Source organism: Pterocles gutturalis, unplaced genomic scaffold (assembly GCF_000699245.1).
Source record: "Pterocles gutturalis isolate BGI_N339 unplaced genomic scaffold, ASM69924v1 scaffold8483, whole genome shotgun sequence".
NCBI lineage: Eukaryota > Metazoa > Chordata > Aves > Pterocliformes > Pteroclidae > Pterocles > Pterocles gutturalis.
Window position 1 is genome coordinate 39,366 of NW_010117960.1, and position 15,193 is coordinate 54,558.

Genomic DNA, 15,193 nt, shown 5'->3' on the forward strand with positions numbered 1-15,193 from the left:
TCAGTAAAGGAAAGACACGTGTTCATTTGGGTCGAGAGCTAATTTAAGAACAGCTCTAGGGAGGAGCCAAGAGCTTCGCAACACATTCTTCACACACGTCTTGTTCCAGCACAGTTGTCCAGTGGTAAAATTCAGCACATCCGACGTTTCTAGTGTAGTAGTTCTCAGAATGGTCTGTAGAGAGATGGCTGGTCACGTGGCATTAGCTGTCTTTTAATATGATTTAGCAGCTGGAAACAAGACGAGCTAAAAATACAGTTTTCTTAATATTGCTTTTCCATGTTGGGAATTGCTTTTGTTGCCACAGAGTTGTTGCACGATCACAGCTGGGAGGAGAGGTGTCCAAGAAACAATCCTCTAGTGTTACACAGATAGTAGATGAAGTTAGAGTCATTTCCCCCCCTTTTTTTTTTCCTCAGCACAAGTACTGAAATGAGACATAAAAGGTTACAGCTGATTCCCCTTTGTCTGTGGTAATGGGGGCAGGAGAGGTGTCCTACGTATAGAGGTGTCTGTACAGACACACCAGTGGCTCTCTGCTGAGCCAGCCCAGTTCCCAGGCTGGAACCGCTGCTCTCTGCCGGTCCCGAGTGAGCCCCTCCAGAGCTAGAGACGACTCTGCATCCAAGCCCTGGCTTGGGGATGGGATGCTGAAGGACACGAAGGCATCTTGCAAGTCTTTGTGTTGCAGTGCCATGCAGCCTGCACCCTGCTTGGGGGGAGCAGGATGCATCAGTGGTCCTTTGAACCGCTGCCGTTCTTAGAGAGGGGCAATTTGAAAGGCTGCCAGAAGACTGCAGCAAACTCTGATTATTTACCCTCCTGCTCAACGCCTTCGTTAGAGCTGTCGTACTGTTAGAGTTTGCGGCAGAGTCTGTCTGCTGAGATCAAGGAGGTGAGTAGGGTGTGCTGCAACTCACAGCTTTATAAACAAGGGAGACTCCGGAGTGGGTAATACTGGTGTTTCCAGTACGGTCTGACAGGCTTTAGGAGGTTCTTTAGCCTACACTTTTTCTTCTTCTAAGAAGATGACAAACATCAGCCTCACTACTAGTCAGTGATTTTTTTTTATTTTTTTTTTTAATATCAGCATGGAGGAATTACTAAAATTCTGTGAACTTTCTGTAGGACGTGCAGAGGTTGGGGTGGGGTCTGTCCCTCCACGGACAGAGCTGGCAGGCAGCAGAGGGGGATGCAGCTGCTGCCAGAAGCTTCCATAGGCAACTCTGTGTGTGTGTGTGTATGTGAAATTTTTAACTTGCTGCTGTTATATCACTTTATCACGGGTTGTTGCTGTGGTTTCTCTCTTTATGGACCTTTCTGTTCTCAACACAGAGGAGAGGTAAAGGTGGGAACTCAGACATGGAGCCCATAGACAAGTGGCTAATTACACAAGGAATGGTGAGGATTCACCAGTGAAGCGATTCCTACCGCCCACCCCAGTCCCTTTACCTAGAATAACCATCCTCCGCTCACCTCTTGTCCTGCCCTACTGAACCACTTGAAATCAGACAGTACAAGGAGTTTATTTCCCACCTACATCATTACCTGGGGCAGAGGGAAAGTTTTGTACCAATTTCTGGTTTATACAGCACCAAGGGAGGCCTGTAACCAACTGAATCGTTTGCAGGATCCCATGTCACCTTCAGAAGAGGTCTGGGGATCCAATTCCTTCCTTATACTGTCTTGATTTATTTATGCAGTATCCACTTTTCGAGGGATAAACACAAGTCTCATGGATCTTGTTCATAAAGAGGACACTTGCTACGTGTCTTTAAACAGCCTCTTCTGGTAGTGCTTAACTTCATGGTCTGGAATAAACATACGGAGCTTGTAGGGTCATATCTGATTGAACTGAGTAATGGAGGGATAGTACTCTGTGAAAGGAATGGGAGAACTGCTGCCCAGACTGACATCTTCCACCCCAGTCCGGGAGTTACACTGGCATTAGGATTCAGACTCCAAAAGGTACCATAGCATTTCTGGCTGTAAGGATTTAATTCCCGTGTCTAGTGATGCCAGTGCTCTGATAAAATCAATCTTCTGAAGATCACTGAATCTTTGCACGTTTTGACCTTGTTTGAAGTTGTCCTTCATCAGCATGCTCACAGAGAGAAGTTCAAAAGCCTGCTTTAAGTGCAGAAGTCAGAGGTAGGTAAAAAATAGCCTCAGCTATGCCTTAAAGCTAAGACCAATTTGATATTTTTAGACAACGTAATCTATCACTTTAAGTGTTTGAGATTAGTACCAATCATGTGTCCTGACTGTCCAAAGTCCTTCTGCGACAGTCCTGCTGCAGCCGAGTTCAGCAAGGTGCAGTGCAGAATCCCCTTTGGGCTGTGCCGTGCGGGGCTGTGCATCAGGAAGCCCATGGAGTGGAAATGCCTCCCCCTGGGGAGAGCCTGGGATGTCCCGGATGAACTGCCCAGTGCTTAAAAAGAGAAACATCCCAGAGAGTTTAAGGTTGAGACAATCCAGAGCGTGCAATATCAGAGTGCACCAGCTCTGTGAAACACTTTGCATTTGTTATTCTAGATTTAGGGCTAATCCAGATTATTTCTGAGGACCAGTTTGTGGATTTGTCAGAAGTTTGCATGGCTGGTGCATGCACGGCGATAGGACACATGCGTATATACAGTTCTGTCTGCCTGCCCCGGCTGTAGGCACCCATCCTGGGGAGCCAGTTTTATTTCAGTGCTTGTCAGAGCCCCACAGCTCATAACACGAGAGTGAAAAGCTGTCAAAAGAGCAGCGCTTGCCTTGCCTCTGATCCTGTTGACTGGGGTTCACAGAGGCTCTTGCTGTTCGGTGGCTGTGTTGCACCCAGAGATGTGCTGTGCCACTGTTAGATGTTCATCCATAATGAATAATCCAGGGATTGAGTTAGTTCCTCTCCTTCGCCTTTGCAGTGTTTACAAGAGCAGGGAAGCATGAAATCAGCACCCCTGCTGTTCACACCACTCGCACCACCGCTTTATTAAAAAAACAAACACAATATTCGTTCATTGGCTTGTGGTTATTCAATCTGGAAAAGGGATACTGCAGCGTTCACGGAGGCATACGGATTTGGGGAGGGAAGGGGATCTGGCTGTCCAGCCAGTCGCTGCTCCTACAAGCCTGTTACTTTGTTTGTATGCTAAATATGAGAGAGAAATACCTAAAATAAAACCAAACTAATCATTAACTCTGTTTCTCTCTTAACTGGCTGTAGTTCTTAACCGTATTTATTAATACAACTTTAACATTTGCAATACCAGTGGAATAACCAGCATCCCAGGTATGAATTTGATGCGCACATTCTTTGGTAACTTTTTGTACTTTTGAGATGAGGGGGGAGACAGGAGTTAGCTGACATTGCCATCACCTGTTCCTGTACAACAGCGAGACCACTGGAGGGGTATTCTCTACCTACCGGAGTGCTATTCGCATCCCTCACGACCTGACGTTGTTCTTTCCAAACTGTGATACATTTAGGCTTAGGCTTGAGTGCTCCCCACTGCATTTCTCCGCATCCCAGTTCACCAGCACACCTTTGCAGAGGGGGGCTCATTCAGGGTGAGTTTGGCAGCGTTGTTTCTGTTTCAGCTTAATCCACAGCTCAGTTCTATGGGCAGGGTGATGCCAGGACCATGGAGACACAAACCACACTTTTAACCATTCCAGCTGTGCCTACAAAACTAACACAGGCAAAATGATACCTGCAGAAAATGTTGCTGGTTCAGACATGACTTAGGGATGATAGCGGAGCTGTTTGGTACCAGGTCTGTTTGCAGTGCAAGGTCTGGGTTTTTGAGAGTTAGGCTGTGCAGGTGTCACACAGGGGTTGGTATCAGCAGCTCTTAGACACAGACTTCAGCATAAGGCCACCACGCTTTAGTGCAGGTAATTCCAGTTCCCTTCTCATGAGTGTTTGGGCAGCTATTGGGATTTGCATGATTATATTCGTTAGAATCAGCTGTCACCTCCCTCACATGCCAAATGGACTTTTGTTGTGAAAGTGAGAAGTAGGTGTTGCTTCAGCCACCTCGTCAAGACAGGCATTACTGGGGACAGTGGCAGGGGAGGAATGAAACTGAACCAGACTTCACAGAAAGGGATGTAAACAGCTTTCAGCATTGCATCTTGACCACCAGCAGCATGCCTGGCTCCAGAGGAGATTCCTTTGTGTAGTAAAGATCCGTGAGTAAGGAGTAAATGAAACCTTAGCTGAGATGTCAGTTAATAACAAAGTGGGACGCTGCCATGCATGCCTTCAACAGAGAGATTGGATCCAAGATGTGGAAATGTCCTGGGTAACGTGAGGCTGTTGAAATACGTCATCTTCTTGGAGACTAAAGTGCTGGAAGATCTCGTTTCTTCTGTGCGGTGGGACCCCTCTCCCTTTTGAAGGCAAGCAGCGTGTTCCCTTGTTCTGAGGACCACGGGGGTTTCGTGACCAGTCCAGCCGCAGCATTGTGCACTCTCCAAGGACAGTGTGATAACCCCACGTGAAGAAAGGCTTTTGCTGTCCGGCCATGCCTGTTGGATCCAGACCGGCCGGTTGTTGCACGGGCTGTGTTGGGGAACACGCTGCTCTTGCCTTCGCCATCGATGTGATGTGTAAACACAGCTACCAGTAACCAAGTCATTCAATCCTTGCATGTGAAGTCAAATGTGCTCTGATATTGAGGCCAGGCAGCTATTTCAAGATCACAAGAGCTTTAAATAGATGGTAAGGCTGTAGTAGTAAGCTGGAGTAGACGGCTAGCGTGCATCTTAGCGCTCTGGTTCGGCTGCTGTAAGAACAACGGACTTTTATTATTGCTAACTGACTGGGGAGGGGGGGGCAAATGCAGCTAACCAGGTAGTGGTGTCAGCTTCGTTAAATATCTAGAAAAGAGTGGAATTAACTAAACTACTACAAGACAGTAGTCTAGCAACAATTAGCATGAACCTTGTTAAACATTTTAAGAACATTAATGAGCTCACCTAGAGACCTGAATTGTCATTTCATACCTGCTTCTTTTCCAGTGGGATAATTTTTAATAGAAATAAAATGTGATAATAACCTCAAACTGTCTTTTTAAGGGTAGAATATTGGATTTTATGACTTCTGAGGAAATATATTGGCAAGACTCTTTGGCTTTTGCTAGTGAGAACACTGACACAATCGAACTTAGATAAGTAGGAACTTGAGTTCCAGGTTCCTGTGGGCTTTGTGGGATTGAACACTTGCTTTTGTTCTCCCAGCCTTCCTTTTCCATTTCCCTTTCAGGACTGTTGAGATGATCCCATTTGTAGGATTTTCCAAAGACTAAATAAAAAAGGAATTTGAACAACGAGCCCAACTTTTAATTAAAGCCAGTTCCTTAAAGTACTGAAAAATATTTTGTGACTTAATTTCCATTTACTCTGAGTATAGACTTTTAAAAAAGAAATCAAAATATCATTATAAAAACAGCTCTTGCAGCCAACATTGACTATCTAGGGAGCTGTCTTGCCAAGACTGAGAGCTTCACTAGACCGTGTATGTTTGCATAATCAAAGTATTAACAGGACGGTATCCCATTCTGCTGCTATTTCCATGTAGTCTGCGGCTGCCACTGCTGTTTGTTCCCAGAAACTGTTGTCTTTCTTAATGTGTAAACTAGCTAATTTATTTTTATATTGCTTCTGTTGTCTTTTAGGGGATTAGTTTGAACCAAACTCCCCTCTACGTTTTTCAATTTAGGGCTTCTGGAAGGGGGAGACTTGCCAAATACACAACTGACTGGCAAAAAATTAACTCCTGTGTGTGGTCAGTTTCAAATGAAATAAATATGGTACAATGTTATGGTTAAAATATTTTGAAACTTCTAGTTACTCTTGACAGTTTTCCCCCCCTTTATTCTTGGAACAAATTAAACTCGATACATTTAACCCATGTTTTATGGGGAAAATGGGGCTCAGAGTCTGAGGAACGTAAACTGGAGGTTTGAGCGTGGAAGGTGCAAACCCTCTTCTGTAAGTGTGCTGGAAGATGGGGGAAGCTTTTTGAAAGGTCAGTGCTGAATAACGAATGGCTGACATGCCCAAATGTTTATCTTACAGCTCTCTCTGCTTCTTACATATGACCTGTGAGAAGTGTTCTTGCACTTCTGAGGTTTTTGTTTGTTGTACAAAGTAGGTCTATCCAAAAGTAGAATTTTTTTTTTTTTTTTAAATCTTACAAAACACAACAGTGCAGACCACTGTACTGCTGAGCTGTTCTTTGTGGACTCCTGCAAAGTCAGGAGTCCTGTGATTCTTGGGAATCCATAACTTGCTCAGTCGTCTGTTGTGTTTTCAGGATAATCAAGATTTGAATTGCCATTCCTCCTAACGCAGGGACCGCAGTACCACCGCGCTTTTTAGAACAGCTGCTCTTATTAACAGAAAAGAAAAAAAAACCTGCTATTTTCCTGATCCCCTCCATACAGATTTTCATAAGTACCTTTCTGAGCTGCAAAGCAGCTACCAGCTCTGAAGGCTGCGCCTTCCAAAGCATCGCTGATTGTGTGCAGTGCTCTGCAATACAGGAGGGAGACAGCAGTGAAACTTCTGCAGGAGGTTTTAGGTTGCTGTAGGCTAAATAAATTCATTGCTTTGTAATTCTGAAGCCAGTATTTTCCAAAGCGGTTAAACTAACAAGCCTGATCTACAAGATGCAACTTGTCTTTGGGAAGGAATGTGTTTGAAGATGTCTGCAGAGCCCTGCTCTCGTTAATGGCCATCCAGGCCAGCTCCCGGCAGCTTCAGCACGCTGCATGAGCATTGTACGTGCATGATTCAGCTCTCCCTTGCCTATTAAAAAGGGACAATTATCCTGAATCTGGCCCATTCCAAAGGAAACTGCAGGAACTTATTTTCTGTTTGGGATCTTCATATATTAGCTGAAAGCAAAATGACAATTTGCACCTCTAACCCTTCTTGGATCCGTCATGTGCATTTTGTCCAGCAGCCTGCCGAGCCAGAGCCAAGCCATCCTCCCGGTGCCTCTCTTGGTGCGAGGTGCTGCAATCATCCCACCGCTGGACTGAGCGCTGGATTTCCAGTCCTTTGACACGACTAACCCACCATAGTAGGCCTCACCTCAAGGAAGGGTTTGACTGACCTCCTCAGTGCAAAGGAGCACTTGGTTAGAAGAAAAAATTCTTGAGGAGCTTTACTAAACAGCATCAGCCTGTGCTGCTGCCTCTGTAATTCAGTGTCTGTCTGTCCATCTGCCAGGGAGTTCACCTGCAAAGCCTCTGTCAGCTCTTCTTCCCGTGAGAGGTTTTGGGCAAAGCTCTGGATGATCCCTGATGCCTTTTCTTCCTCCAACAGCCTCTCCAGCACCGCGGGGTCTCTCGCCTGCTGGCCCCGCTGCTCGCTGCCGTGCTCTGCCCTGCAACCTGCGTGTCTGACTTTGCTTTCCAAGTGCTTTTCAAGTTGTCCGTACAAGATCTATTGTGGTGTTTTCCTGTTTACTCCTGCAGCCCTCTGTTGTGTTTAAGCAGCGTATTTAAGTCAGGAAATTCTGCACCTAATGCTCTGTAATTTCCCTTGGCTGATGCAGTCGCCTGCAGCGCTTTGTGGAACTGCTGCACTTTCGCACTCGGCGCGCTGCGTCCTTGCTGCCTGTTGCAGTCGCACAGCATAACGTGAGCGGTTTGATCGCAGACCTCCTCTGCCTTCTTGCTAAACCATCCGTGGAGGTCTGACGGGCAGGCTCCGGGGAGCCTTGCTGCAGCACTGCGAGGTGTTGCTGGAGCCAAGAGGAGCGCGTGCCGTCTTCTCCTCCTCTGCCCACACCGGGAGCTGCTGCCTCATCCTCCTCCTCACCTCCGCACTTTGCCCTGGCACACGTTGGGTTCTGCTGTGAGGAGGTCGCCTTTGGCAGAGGAGCGGGGCCAGGGAGCTGGGACCGTTTAGCTTTAAACTGGTGTGCCGAAACTTGCCAAGGCTCGGTGGTGTGGTGGGAGGAGGATCTGGAAGGAAACACGACTGTGTACCCTGGGCTCTGCCTGCCTCCATCTGCAGAGAAAAACAAACTGTTTTCGTAGGAGTGTTGCCTGAAGACTTTGAGCCCCTCTTTTTGCTAACCTTTCACTGTGGCTAATACCCATTTTAAAAAAACAAAAGGTGTAAATTTAACATTTCAAAACCTAACTGATATCCAGTATTCTACCCTTAAAAGCTTTTCACGATCAAGATTAGAATCATCAGTCCATCTTGATGGTTTTAATATGTGGTCGAGAAGTTTACCCATCTTACGCTGGCATCCAGTCACGTCATTCCCCATAATCTTTCTCTTGGTTTTTTTTAGCCTTGTTGTTCATAATTTCCTTTCCAAGTGTTTCTTTATTTGAAATGCCATTTATATTTTGTTGCCTTTTTTTTTCTTCCAGCACATCTCACATCTTTGTTTTTGTTTTGTTTTTTAATCTTATTTCTGGCGTTTTCCATCGCTCTGTGGCCATGATTGTGGATGTGTTTTGGTTTTTGCCTGCCTTGCTGTTCTCTCGCTGCACTCCCTAGATCCCTGTTGCACAGTCCTCTGTCATGGATGACATTGAGGAGTGGCTCAGTACCGACTTGGTGAGACTCTTTATATTTTCATTTTTCGCATGGGCAATAGCACTTGTTCGGATGACTTTTGATGCATTGGTCAGTTATTGGTACTTCTTGTAACAGGAGGCAGTGAAACATCCAAACCCTATAGCTTATTTCCCTCTGAGGGGAATATCTAAGCAGGAGGAGATAGCGTTGTGTTCAGCTAGTCAGTCAAAACTTTTTTTTTTTTGAGTTGTTTTATTTTCACTTCTCCATGTTAACAACACAGAACAGCATGTGCTCCAGAAATCCTGTTTCTGGTCCCAGTACAGGAGAGCATTTAAACATGTGCTGAAGTTACCTGTGTTCTCCACTGGACATAAAGCACATTAAGGATCAGGGCTTAGATTCCTTTCAAATCGAGATGTCTCTGTTAAATTGGCAAGCAGTCTTGACATGTTTCATAATAGTGATAATAAAAATTGATAACAGTTTCTCTTCGTTGTTTATAACTTTCAGTTTCTCCTAAATGATTATTGTCTGGTAATTATTAAACAAACAAACAAAGCACAGAACTAAAAGTAGCTTTTCCTTCACTCTGGAGTCTGTTTTGCTGTACCAATACACATTTGTTTTAAGCGGTGGTACAGCTAGGATGCATTTTTTCCAGTCTTTTTTCTTTAAGCATCTGACTCAAATTAACCAAGTGCATTTTGGGGATGGGTGGTGGGTTGTGTTTCAGACTGTTCTTTTAAACATGGTTTTAGTGAGCTGAACTGTTTCCTTGTGGTCACCATATCCCTAACGATCGTTTCCTTCCATTAATTCTTACGACTTCAGATATTTTCCTTAGGTAATTCCCTACTCATTAGGGTCTCCCCCAGCCCCTTGCTGTTGCCTGCTCAGCTTCTAGCTGGGAGCTGTGGGGTTCAGGCTCTGCTCCCCAGCTTAAACAGATTCTGGGTTTCAGGGTTCGAGTTTGGCAGATTGACCGGCTGTCTTTGAAATCCCACCGGTTTTCAGCTGCAGGTAGTTTTTCAGGCAGTCATTTTCAAATTTAATTACAAACTGGCCTCACTTTGTTAAAGAAATACAGCCAATGTAGCGTGTCCTCTTTGCTTAAGCAATAAGCTTTTGTCTTTGCCATTGAAATTAATTTAGCAGGAGAGAAGATCTTACAGAAAAATATCGAGGTAGCGCTGGACATCTGTCACCCCCTAGACAGTCGTGCTCTAAAGGACCAAAGCGGAGAAGTGCCGTGTAAATGCCTGAACAAGCCTGGGGATCGCACGCACTGCGGCCGTGGCTGTACCCACATCCCTTTTCCCCGTTACCTGGGTCCCATCCTGACCGTGTGTGGGTGCAGCAGAGAGATGCCCTCAGAGGAAGTTTGGGCTGGATTTTTGTTAATGGTTCATTTCAGTTCCCTGCTCCCCAGCTGAGGAGGTTGCAGATGAGGTTAGCTGATGGTTATTGATTTCCTTACCTTTCTGGGGTACGCTGGAACAAACGGTACCTCTGCATGTGAGCAGTGGCTGCTGCGTGTACCTTTGGAAACCTCTGTGCAGTAGAAAGCCAGCAGATGCTAGGTGGCATTTAATTCTCAGGCATCAAACACCTTTGTGAGGCCAATCAGAATGTTCCCACTTCTGGTGGAGAAGCCAGGGCATGGACAGATGCTTTTCTTTTTCAAAGCAGTTCAGCATGAGGTTTTCAAGTAGTGTTTCAATCCATTTCTAACATCCTGATAGACTGACAAGGATGCCACATCCTTGGACTTCATTTAATTTCCTTATTAAAGAACGGTTGGAAATTCTCATGTTGAAATGCTGGTAGAAATGCACTGACCCCCTGGTGTCCTTTGTATCTCATGGACAGACACTAACTGCCCATCAGTATCCTTCATCCTGCTCGAGTCTTGTCTTTGTACAGCATGGACCCCGGGAAAGCTGCTGTATTTTTGGATGAAATCTAAAATGAACTCCCACAGGAGGAACGTTGGCCCCAAACTATTTTGCGACATGTGTCCTTTGTCAGCTAAAAGCGCATTTTATTTGAAGACACAATGCAAACCGCAGTCCTGACTTTTTAAAGGACACTGTGACAAAAGATGGCATCTTGTACAGTGTTTGCGTGACTCACACAGCTCAGTTTTTGACCGGGCTTACTGTCTGAAGTGGAAACAGCGCTGGACAGCCATTCAGGTCCAACGGGGAAAGTTCAGCTATCCACCAGCAACCTTCAGAAGCATCTCTAGCGCTCGTCCTTTCCCCAGATCGCCCTGCTCAAATAGTTAGCATGTGGAAACAAGCTGTGGAAACTGTCCAGTTGCATTAAACATGTGTAGAGGGTAACAGTGAAGGTGCAGTGCTGCCTGTGTGTTCACACGCCTTTTTGTTCCCATTGCAGAAAGGAGACGAGCTGGAAGAAGGAGTGACCAGTGAAGGTAAGCAGAGATGCCCGTGGCTATGAGCCGTTCCCAGGTTAGTGCACAGACTGAGTTATCTGCTTTGATCCCTGCTGAGATGCTGACTTTTCCCAGCCTGATGTTCCCCAGAAAATGCTTCTGCACTCGGAGAGGGAGGAGAGCTTTCCTGCCATCCCCCTTGGCTGCGCACTGTGTTTGTGCCAGCAGGAGTGTGTCCCCGAGCTGCTCAGCCCTTTGGAATGATGTTTCCCTGCTTCTGTCCCAGCCGATGGCATAGCGTGGGTTTAATTCGCTCTGCTGCCTGAGCTAGGGTGGCTCAAAGGACATCTGTACCCTTTCCCAGGGAAGTCAGGCTGTGCGAGTGTGTGTGCCTGCAAACACAGCCCGGCGGGACACCAGGCGCTGGAATTTCAGACCCTGCTAGCCTCTGTCCCCAGGGCTAAACGTGCAGCTCCAGTTCTTACCTGTCTTCCTTCTTTTTTTTGCATTGCAGAGTTTGACAAATTTTTAGAAGAGCGAGCCAAAGCGGCGGAGATGGTTCCCAATCTGCCGTCCCCTCCCTTGGAAGCCCCCACCCCTCCGACAAATCCTTCCAGCAGGAAAAAGCAGGAGCGCTCGGAGGATGCCCTCTTTGCACTGTGATGATTGCTCTTAGCTGCCCTCCCACCCCCGTGCTCGGCAGGCAAATGTCGCTGTACGGCCACGTCGTCGTCCTCTCACAGTACTTGGCTAACAACGACCCCCTTCCTCCCGATTTCATAGATCGCTTCTCCTTCCCCCCCTCCCCAAACAATCCACCCCCACAAGCTGACTCTTTCTATTTAAATCCAACACTATTCCTGCCAGACCACGATTTTCCAGCAGTTGCTTAATCCCCTCCTTCCTATCCCAGCTGCACAAAACCAGCTCTCGATGCTGAAAACCCCTTTAGAATGCATGAGTTCGTCACACTGTGTTGAAACAAAAGACCAGAGAGGCGAGAGCAGCCTTGCCCTTCAATTTCCGTAGGGATCATCCTCTTCTGTAGGCAGGTCCTGCCAAGTAGACTGCTCTGTTGATCAGCATGTAATTGACTGAGCTGGAATGTTCGGGAGGAGTGTGTCTTTATTTTTAGATAAAATGTTAATGTATTGGCTTTCGTGTCAGATTCGACAGCAAGGAACAACTGTTCCCCTTTCAACATGTGCTTCACAAGTTTAAATCCTTTGCTCTCCCACTCACACATCTCCCGGTACCATATGGTGGTCGCTTTTCCCCATTTTGTGCAGTGCTTCGTATTCTAAATCTCACAGGGTATTTTTTCCCTTGTGTTTTATCTGGGCTTGCTCGAATTTGAAAGCAGTCTGCTGGCCGTGTCCAGTAGCTCTGGCGGTTGGTGAGAATGGGAAACGCTGAGCTAAATGGATGCTGTAACATGAGTGCACGAAGCATTCTGCTCTTTGGGAGAGAATTCTCACGCGAGGATTTTTTCTAGTGTGTTTGCCTTTTTATATAGCTGGGTTATTTTTTCCTTGCCTTAGATTCCTTCTTCAGTGACTGTAGAGCTCTGCGTTTGTCTCAGCTGTTGTAAATAACATCCGTGCAGATGGATGGGACTTGCCCATGAACTGGGTGTAAACTGAGGTTCCTGGATTCCCTGCCATGCCCGGTAGGATAGAAGTGCTTGTTCTTGGTGGCAGGTAGGAGAAAAAGAGGCAAATCTCACAGAAGTTTGTACGAAATGCTGAGAGAGATGCTTCCCCGTGGAGGGATTAGCCATGCCTGACTGTGCTGGAGGTAAAACTCCGCATTTCTTTCTAGGTTTGGGCCTGAGAAGGTGTTGGATGATTGTGGCTGTGCTATTTGTAATTTGTGGAGCATCCTTTGATACCTCTGCCCCTTCATTACCTCCCAGCTCCTACAGGGCTGCAGTCTCCCTCCTGTCTGTGCAAACAAGCGTATTCCCTCGCTTGCCAGCGGCATGGCTGAGAGCTGCTCTCGCCGGAGCTGCCAGGAGGGATTCCAGCGCGTGCGGCCGCCTCGCTGGGCTGACAGGCAGAGCCGGCACAGGCAGCTCCAGCCATCGCTGCGTCCCCCAGCCCAGCCATCGCCGCGTCCCCCAGCGTGTGCCCTGGGAGGAAGCCAGTGGTGCAAGATGGCAGGAGCAGAGAGCAAGCTGAACGCTGCGTGGCAGGGAGAACCTCCTGTCCTGACACAGAGGCAGGAGATTTTATCTCCTGTATCAGATGAATGCCTGTGCAGGCAGCAGCGGTCCAGCCCCTCTTCCTCGGGGCGTTCGTTGTCTTAGGCACCCAGCCGCTTTGTTCCAACTTGGCACGTCTGAGCTTCCCAGGATGCTGATGTGCGTCGAGCTCTCTCAGAAGTTGTTCTAGAAGCCGTGCTATAAACAGCTGATGTAAAAGCGATAGAAGCTTTTATCGGAGCGTAGTTGTTTCAGCTCCTAGCACGGTCTCTAGGGTACGCCACGCTGCGGTAGGTTGTGACACATAAAACCTTTTACCAAATGGCCCAGTTGCAGCACTGATGGGCTTTAGGAGCGGTCGCATTAATCTTCAGAGGGAAGCCTTGTTCCGTGCAGGATTTCCGGGCCACCCCAGGTCAGATGTCCCTCTGTGCTGTCCCTGCTCGTCCTCTCCCCTGTCCTGCCCTGCCTGCATCCTCTTCCACGATCACTCCGTGTGTAGCTGAGCCCAGGCAAGGCTTCCCTGCCACCCCCCAGCGCTGCCTTGGCACCTCCCGCTGCTCCGTAGCTCCCTGCTCCCTGTCAGCTCTGCGCTGGGCAGAAAGCAGCGTGGCTTGCAAGCGAACAAGGAAAAACAGCTTGGGGATCAAGCTGCTGCTTCTCCCCACTTGCTGGCCCTCTCCCCCACTGAAACCCTTCTGTGTGGGTCTGCAGAGGGGTTCTTTCCATTTCATCTCCTCTGTGGCTAATGGACAGTGCCAGGACAGTCTGCCGCACTGCTGCTCTCGCCCGCTGCCCTCCCTGTTTAGCACAAGGTGTTGCCAGATACCCTGCTGCCAGCTTCTGCCAGACCCTGCCTTTCTGCAGCTCGTCAGATGCGGCCACCAGCTCCCAGAAACCCAAGGAAACTTCCCTTGTGACACTGATTTGATTTCAGTCAGCGTCTGATGATTGCCTGAGCGGTCTCGCCAGCACAGAATGAATTGCTGGTATTCCTGTCGATGCAAAAAGCTCCGTGGGTGTTTTAAGTGTGTATTTTCTCTTCTAAATCCTTGAAACACATTGACCCTGTAAATGGCCACATCAGGTGATTCTAAGCATGTTAATCCAGCTTCCCTGCCAAGCCGGAGGAGATAATCGCATTGCTCAAGCATGGGGACATTGTCAGATGATGCTGAGTGGCAAGGATATCACCAGCGCTGTCACCGAGCCCCCCTGCGGACCCCCACCGCTGCGGATTTGCTGGCCCTTCTTCCCCCACCCCTAAGCAAAAAGGCGGCGGGGGGAGAGGATGCTGTTAGCGCTGCTTCTTTCTGTCATGCTAAACCTGTCCCTGGGACTTCACCTTGTTGCTTTAGAGCAAATCTGGTCCCTTTCCGGGAAATCTCGCAGAGCTGTCAGTGACTGACTGCTCCCTCTGCCCGGGGAGGAGAAGAGATGGAACGAGAAGGCTGGGGCTGGGGGAGATGAGCAGCATGTGCTGTCACGGCTCGAGGGGCTCTCTTCTGTGCTCGTGACCTCAGGCACTGCGTGGTCCCCACTGACACCCCGCGCTGGAAAGCAAGGGCGGTGTCTGCAGGGGTGGCGGGTGCCCTCGTGCAGGCGGTGGGGGGAGATGCCTTTGGTGGGAGGCGTGCGCTCAGCCTGCGGCAGCCGTTAAAAATCCATTTTGTGGGACCCTCGATGGGGCTGGTAAAAGCACAGCCCCCACGGCGAGTTAAATCTGGAGGCCAAATCCGCCAGACCCGGCTCTTGCAGGCTGAGCACATGGGCTGGAAGCACCGAAGGGGCTGGAGCGTGCGACAGAACAGGCGGTTGAGCCCAAACCCTCTTTAACAGATGTGAGAGCTACGCCAGAGCTTCCCTAATGTCCTGTATCAGGATCTCTCACCTTCCCCGTCCTCTCGTGGTCTGCAGAAAACCTGAGTGGTAGAAACGTGTTTTGGGGGAAAAGTAAGGGGGTTTTCACTTCAGAAGACCAACCTCTTGATTTATTCTTCCTTTGTTTTCACTGTAAGTGCTTCCTCTGTGCAAGCGGGCAGAGGATTTGC

At 48.1% G+C, this 15,193-nt stretch overlaps 1 protein-coding gene across 7 annotated transcripts in view; it reads left to right on the forward strand.

The window, feature by feature from the left end:
* TOM1L2 (target of myb1-like 2 (chicken)) overlaps positions 1–12,389 on the forward strand; it is a 32,230-nt gene extending 19,841 nt beyond the window's left edge. For 3 of the 7 annotated variants that reach the window (XM_010076009.1, XM_010076012.1, XM_010076013.1), the window contains 3 exons: positions 8,518–8,577; positions 10,942–10,978; positions 11,454–12,389. In XM_010076009.1, the coding sequence (XP_010074311.1) occupies positions 8,518–8,577; positions 10,942–10,978; positions 11,454–11,602 (246 nt within the window). In that variant the 3' untranslated portion in view covers positions 11,603–12,389. Of the gene's footprint in view, positions 1–1,312; positions 1,402–8,517; positions 8,578–10,941; positions 10,979–11,453 lie in introns of all 7 variants that reach the window. The other 4 variants (XM_010076011.1, XM_010076015.1, XM_010076010.1 and 1 more) reach the window with 2 other exon arrangements.
* The last annotated feature ends 2,804 nt before the right edge of the window (positions 12,390–15,193 follow it).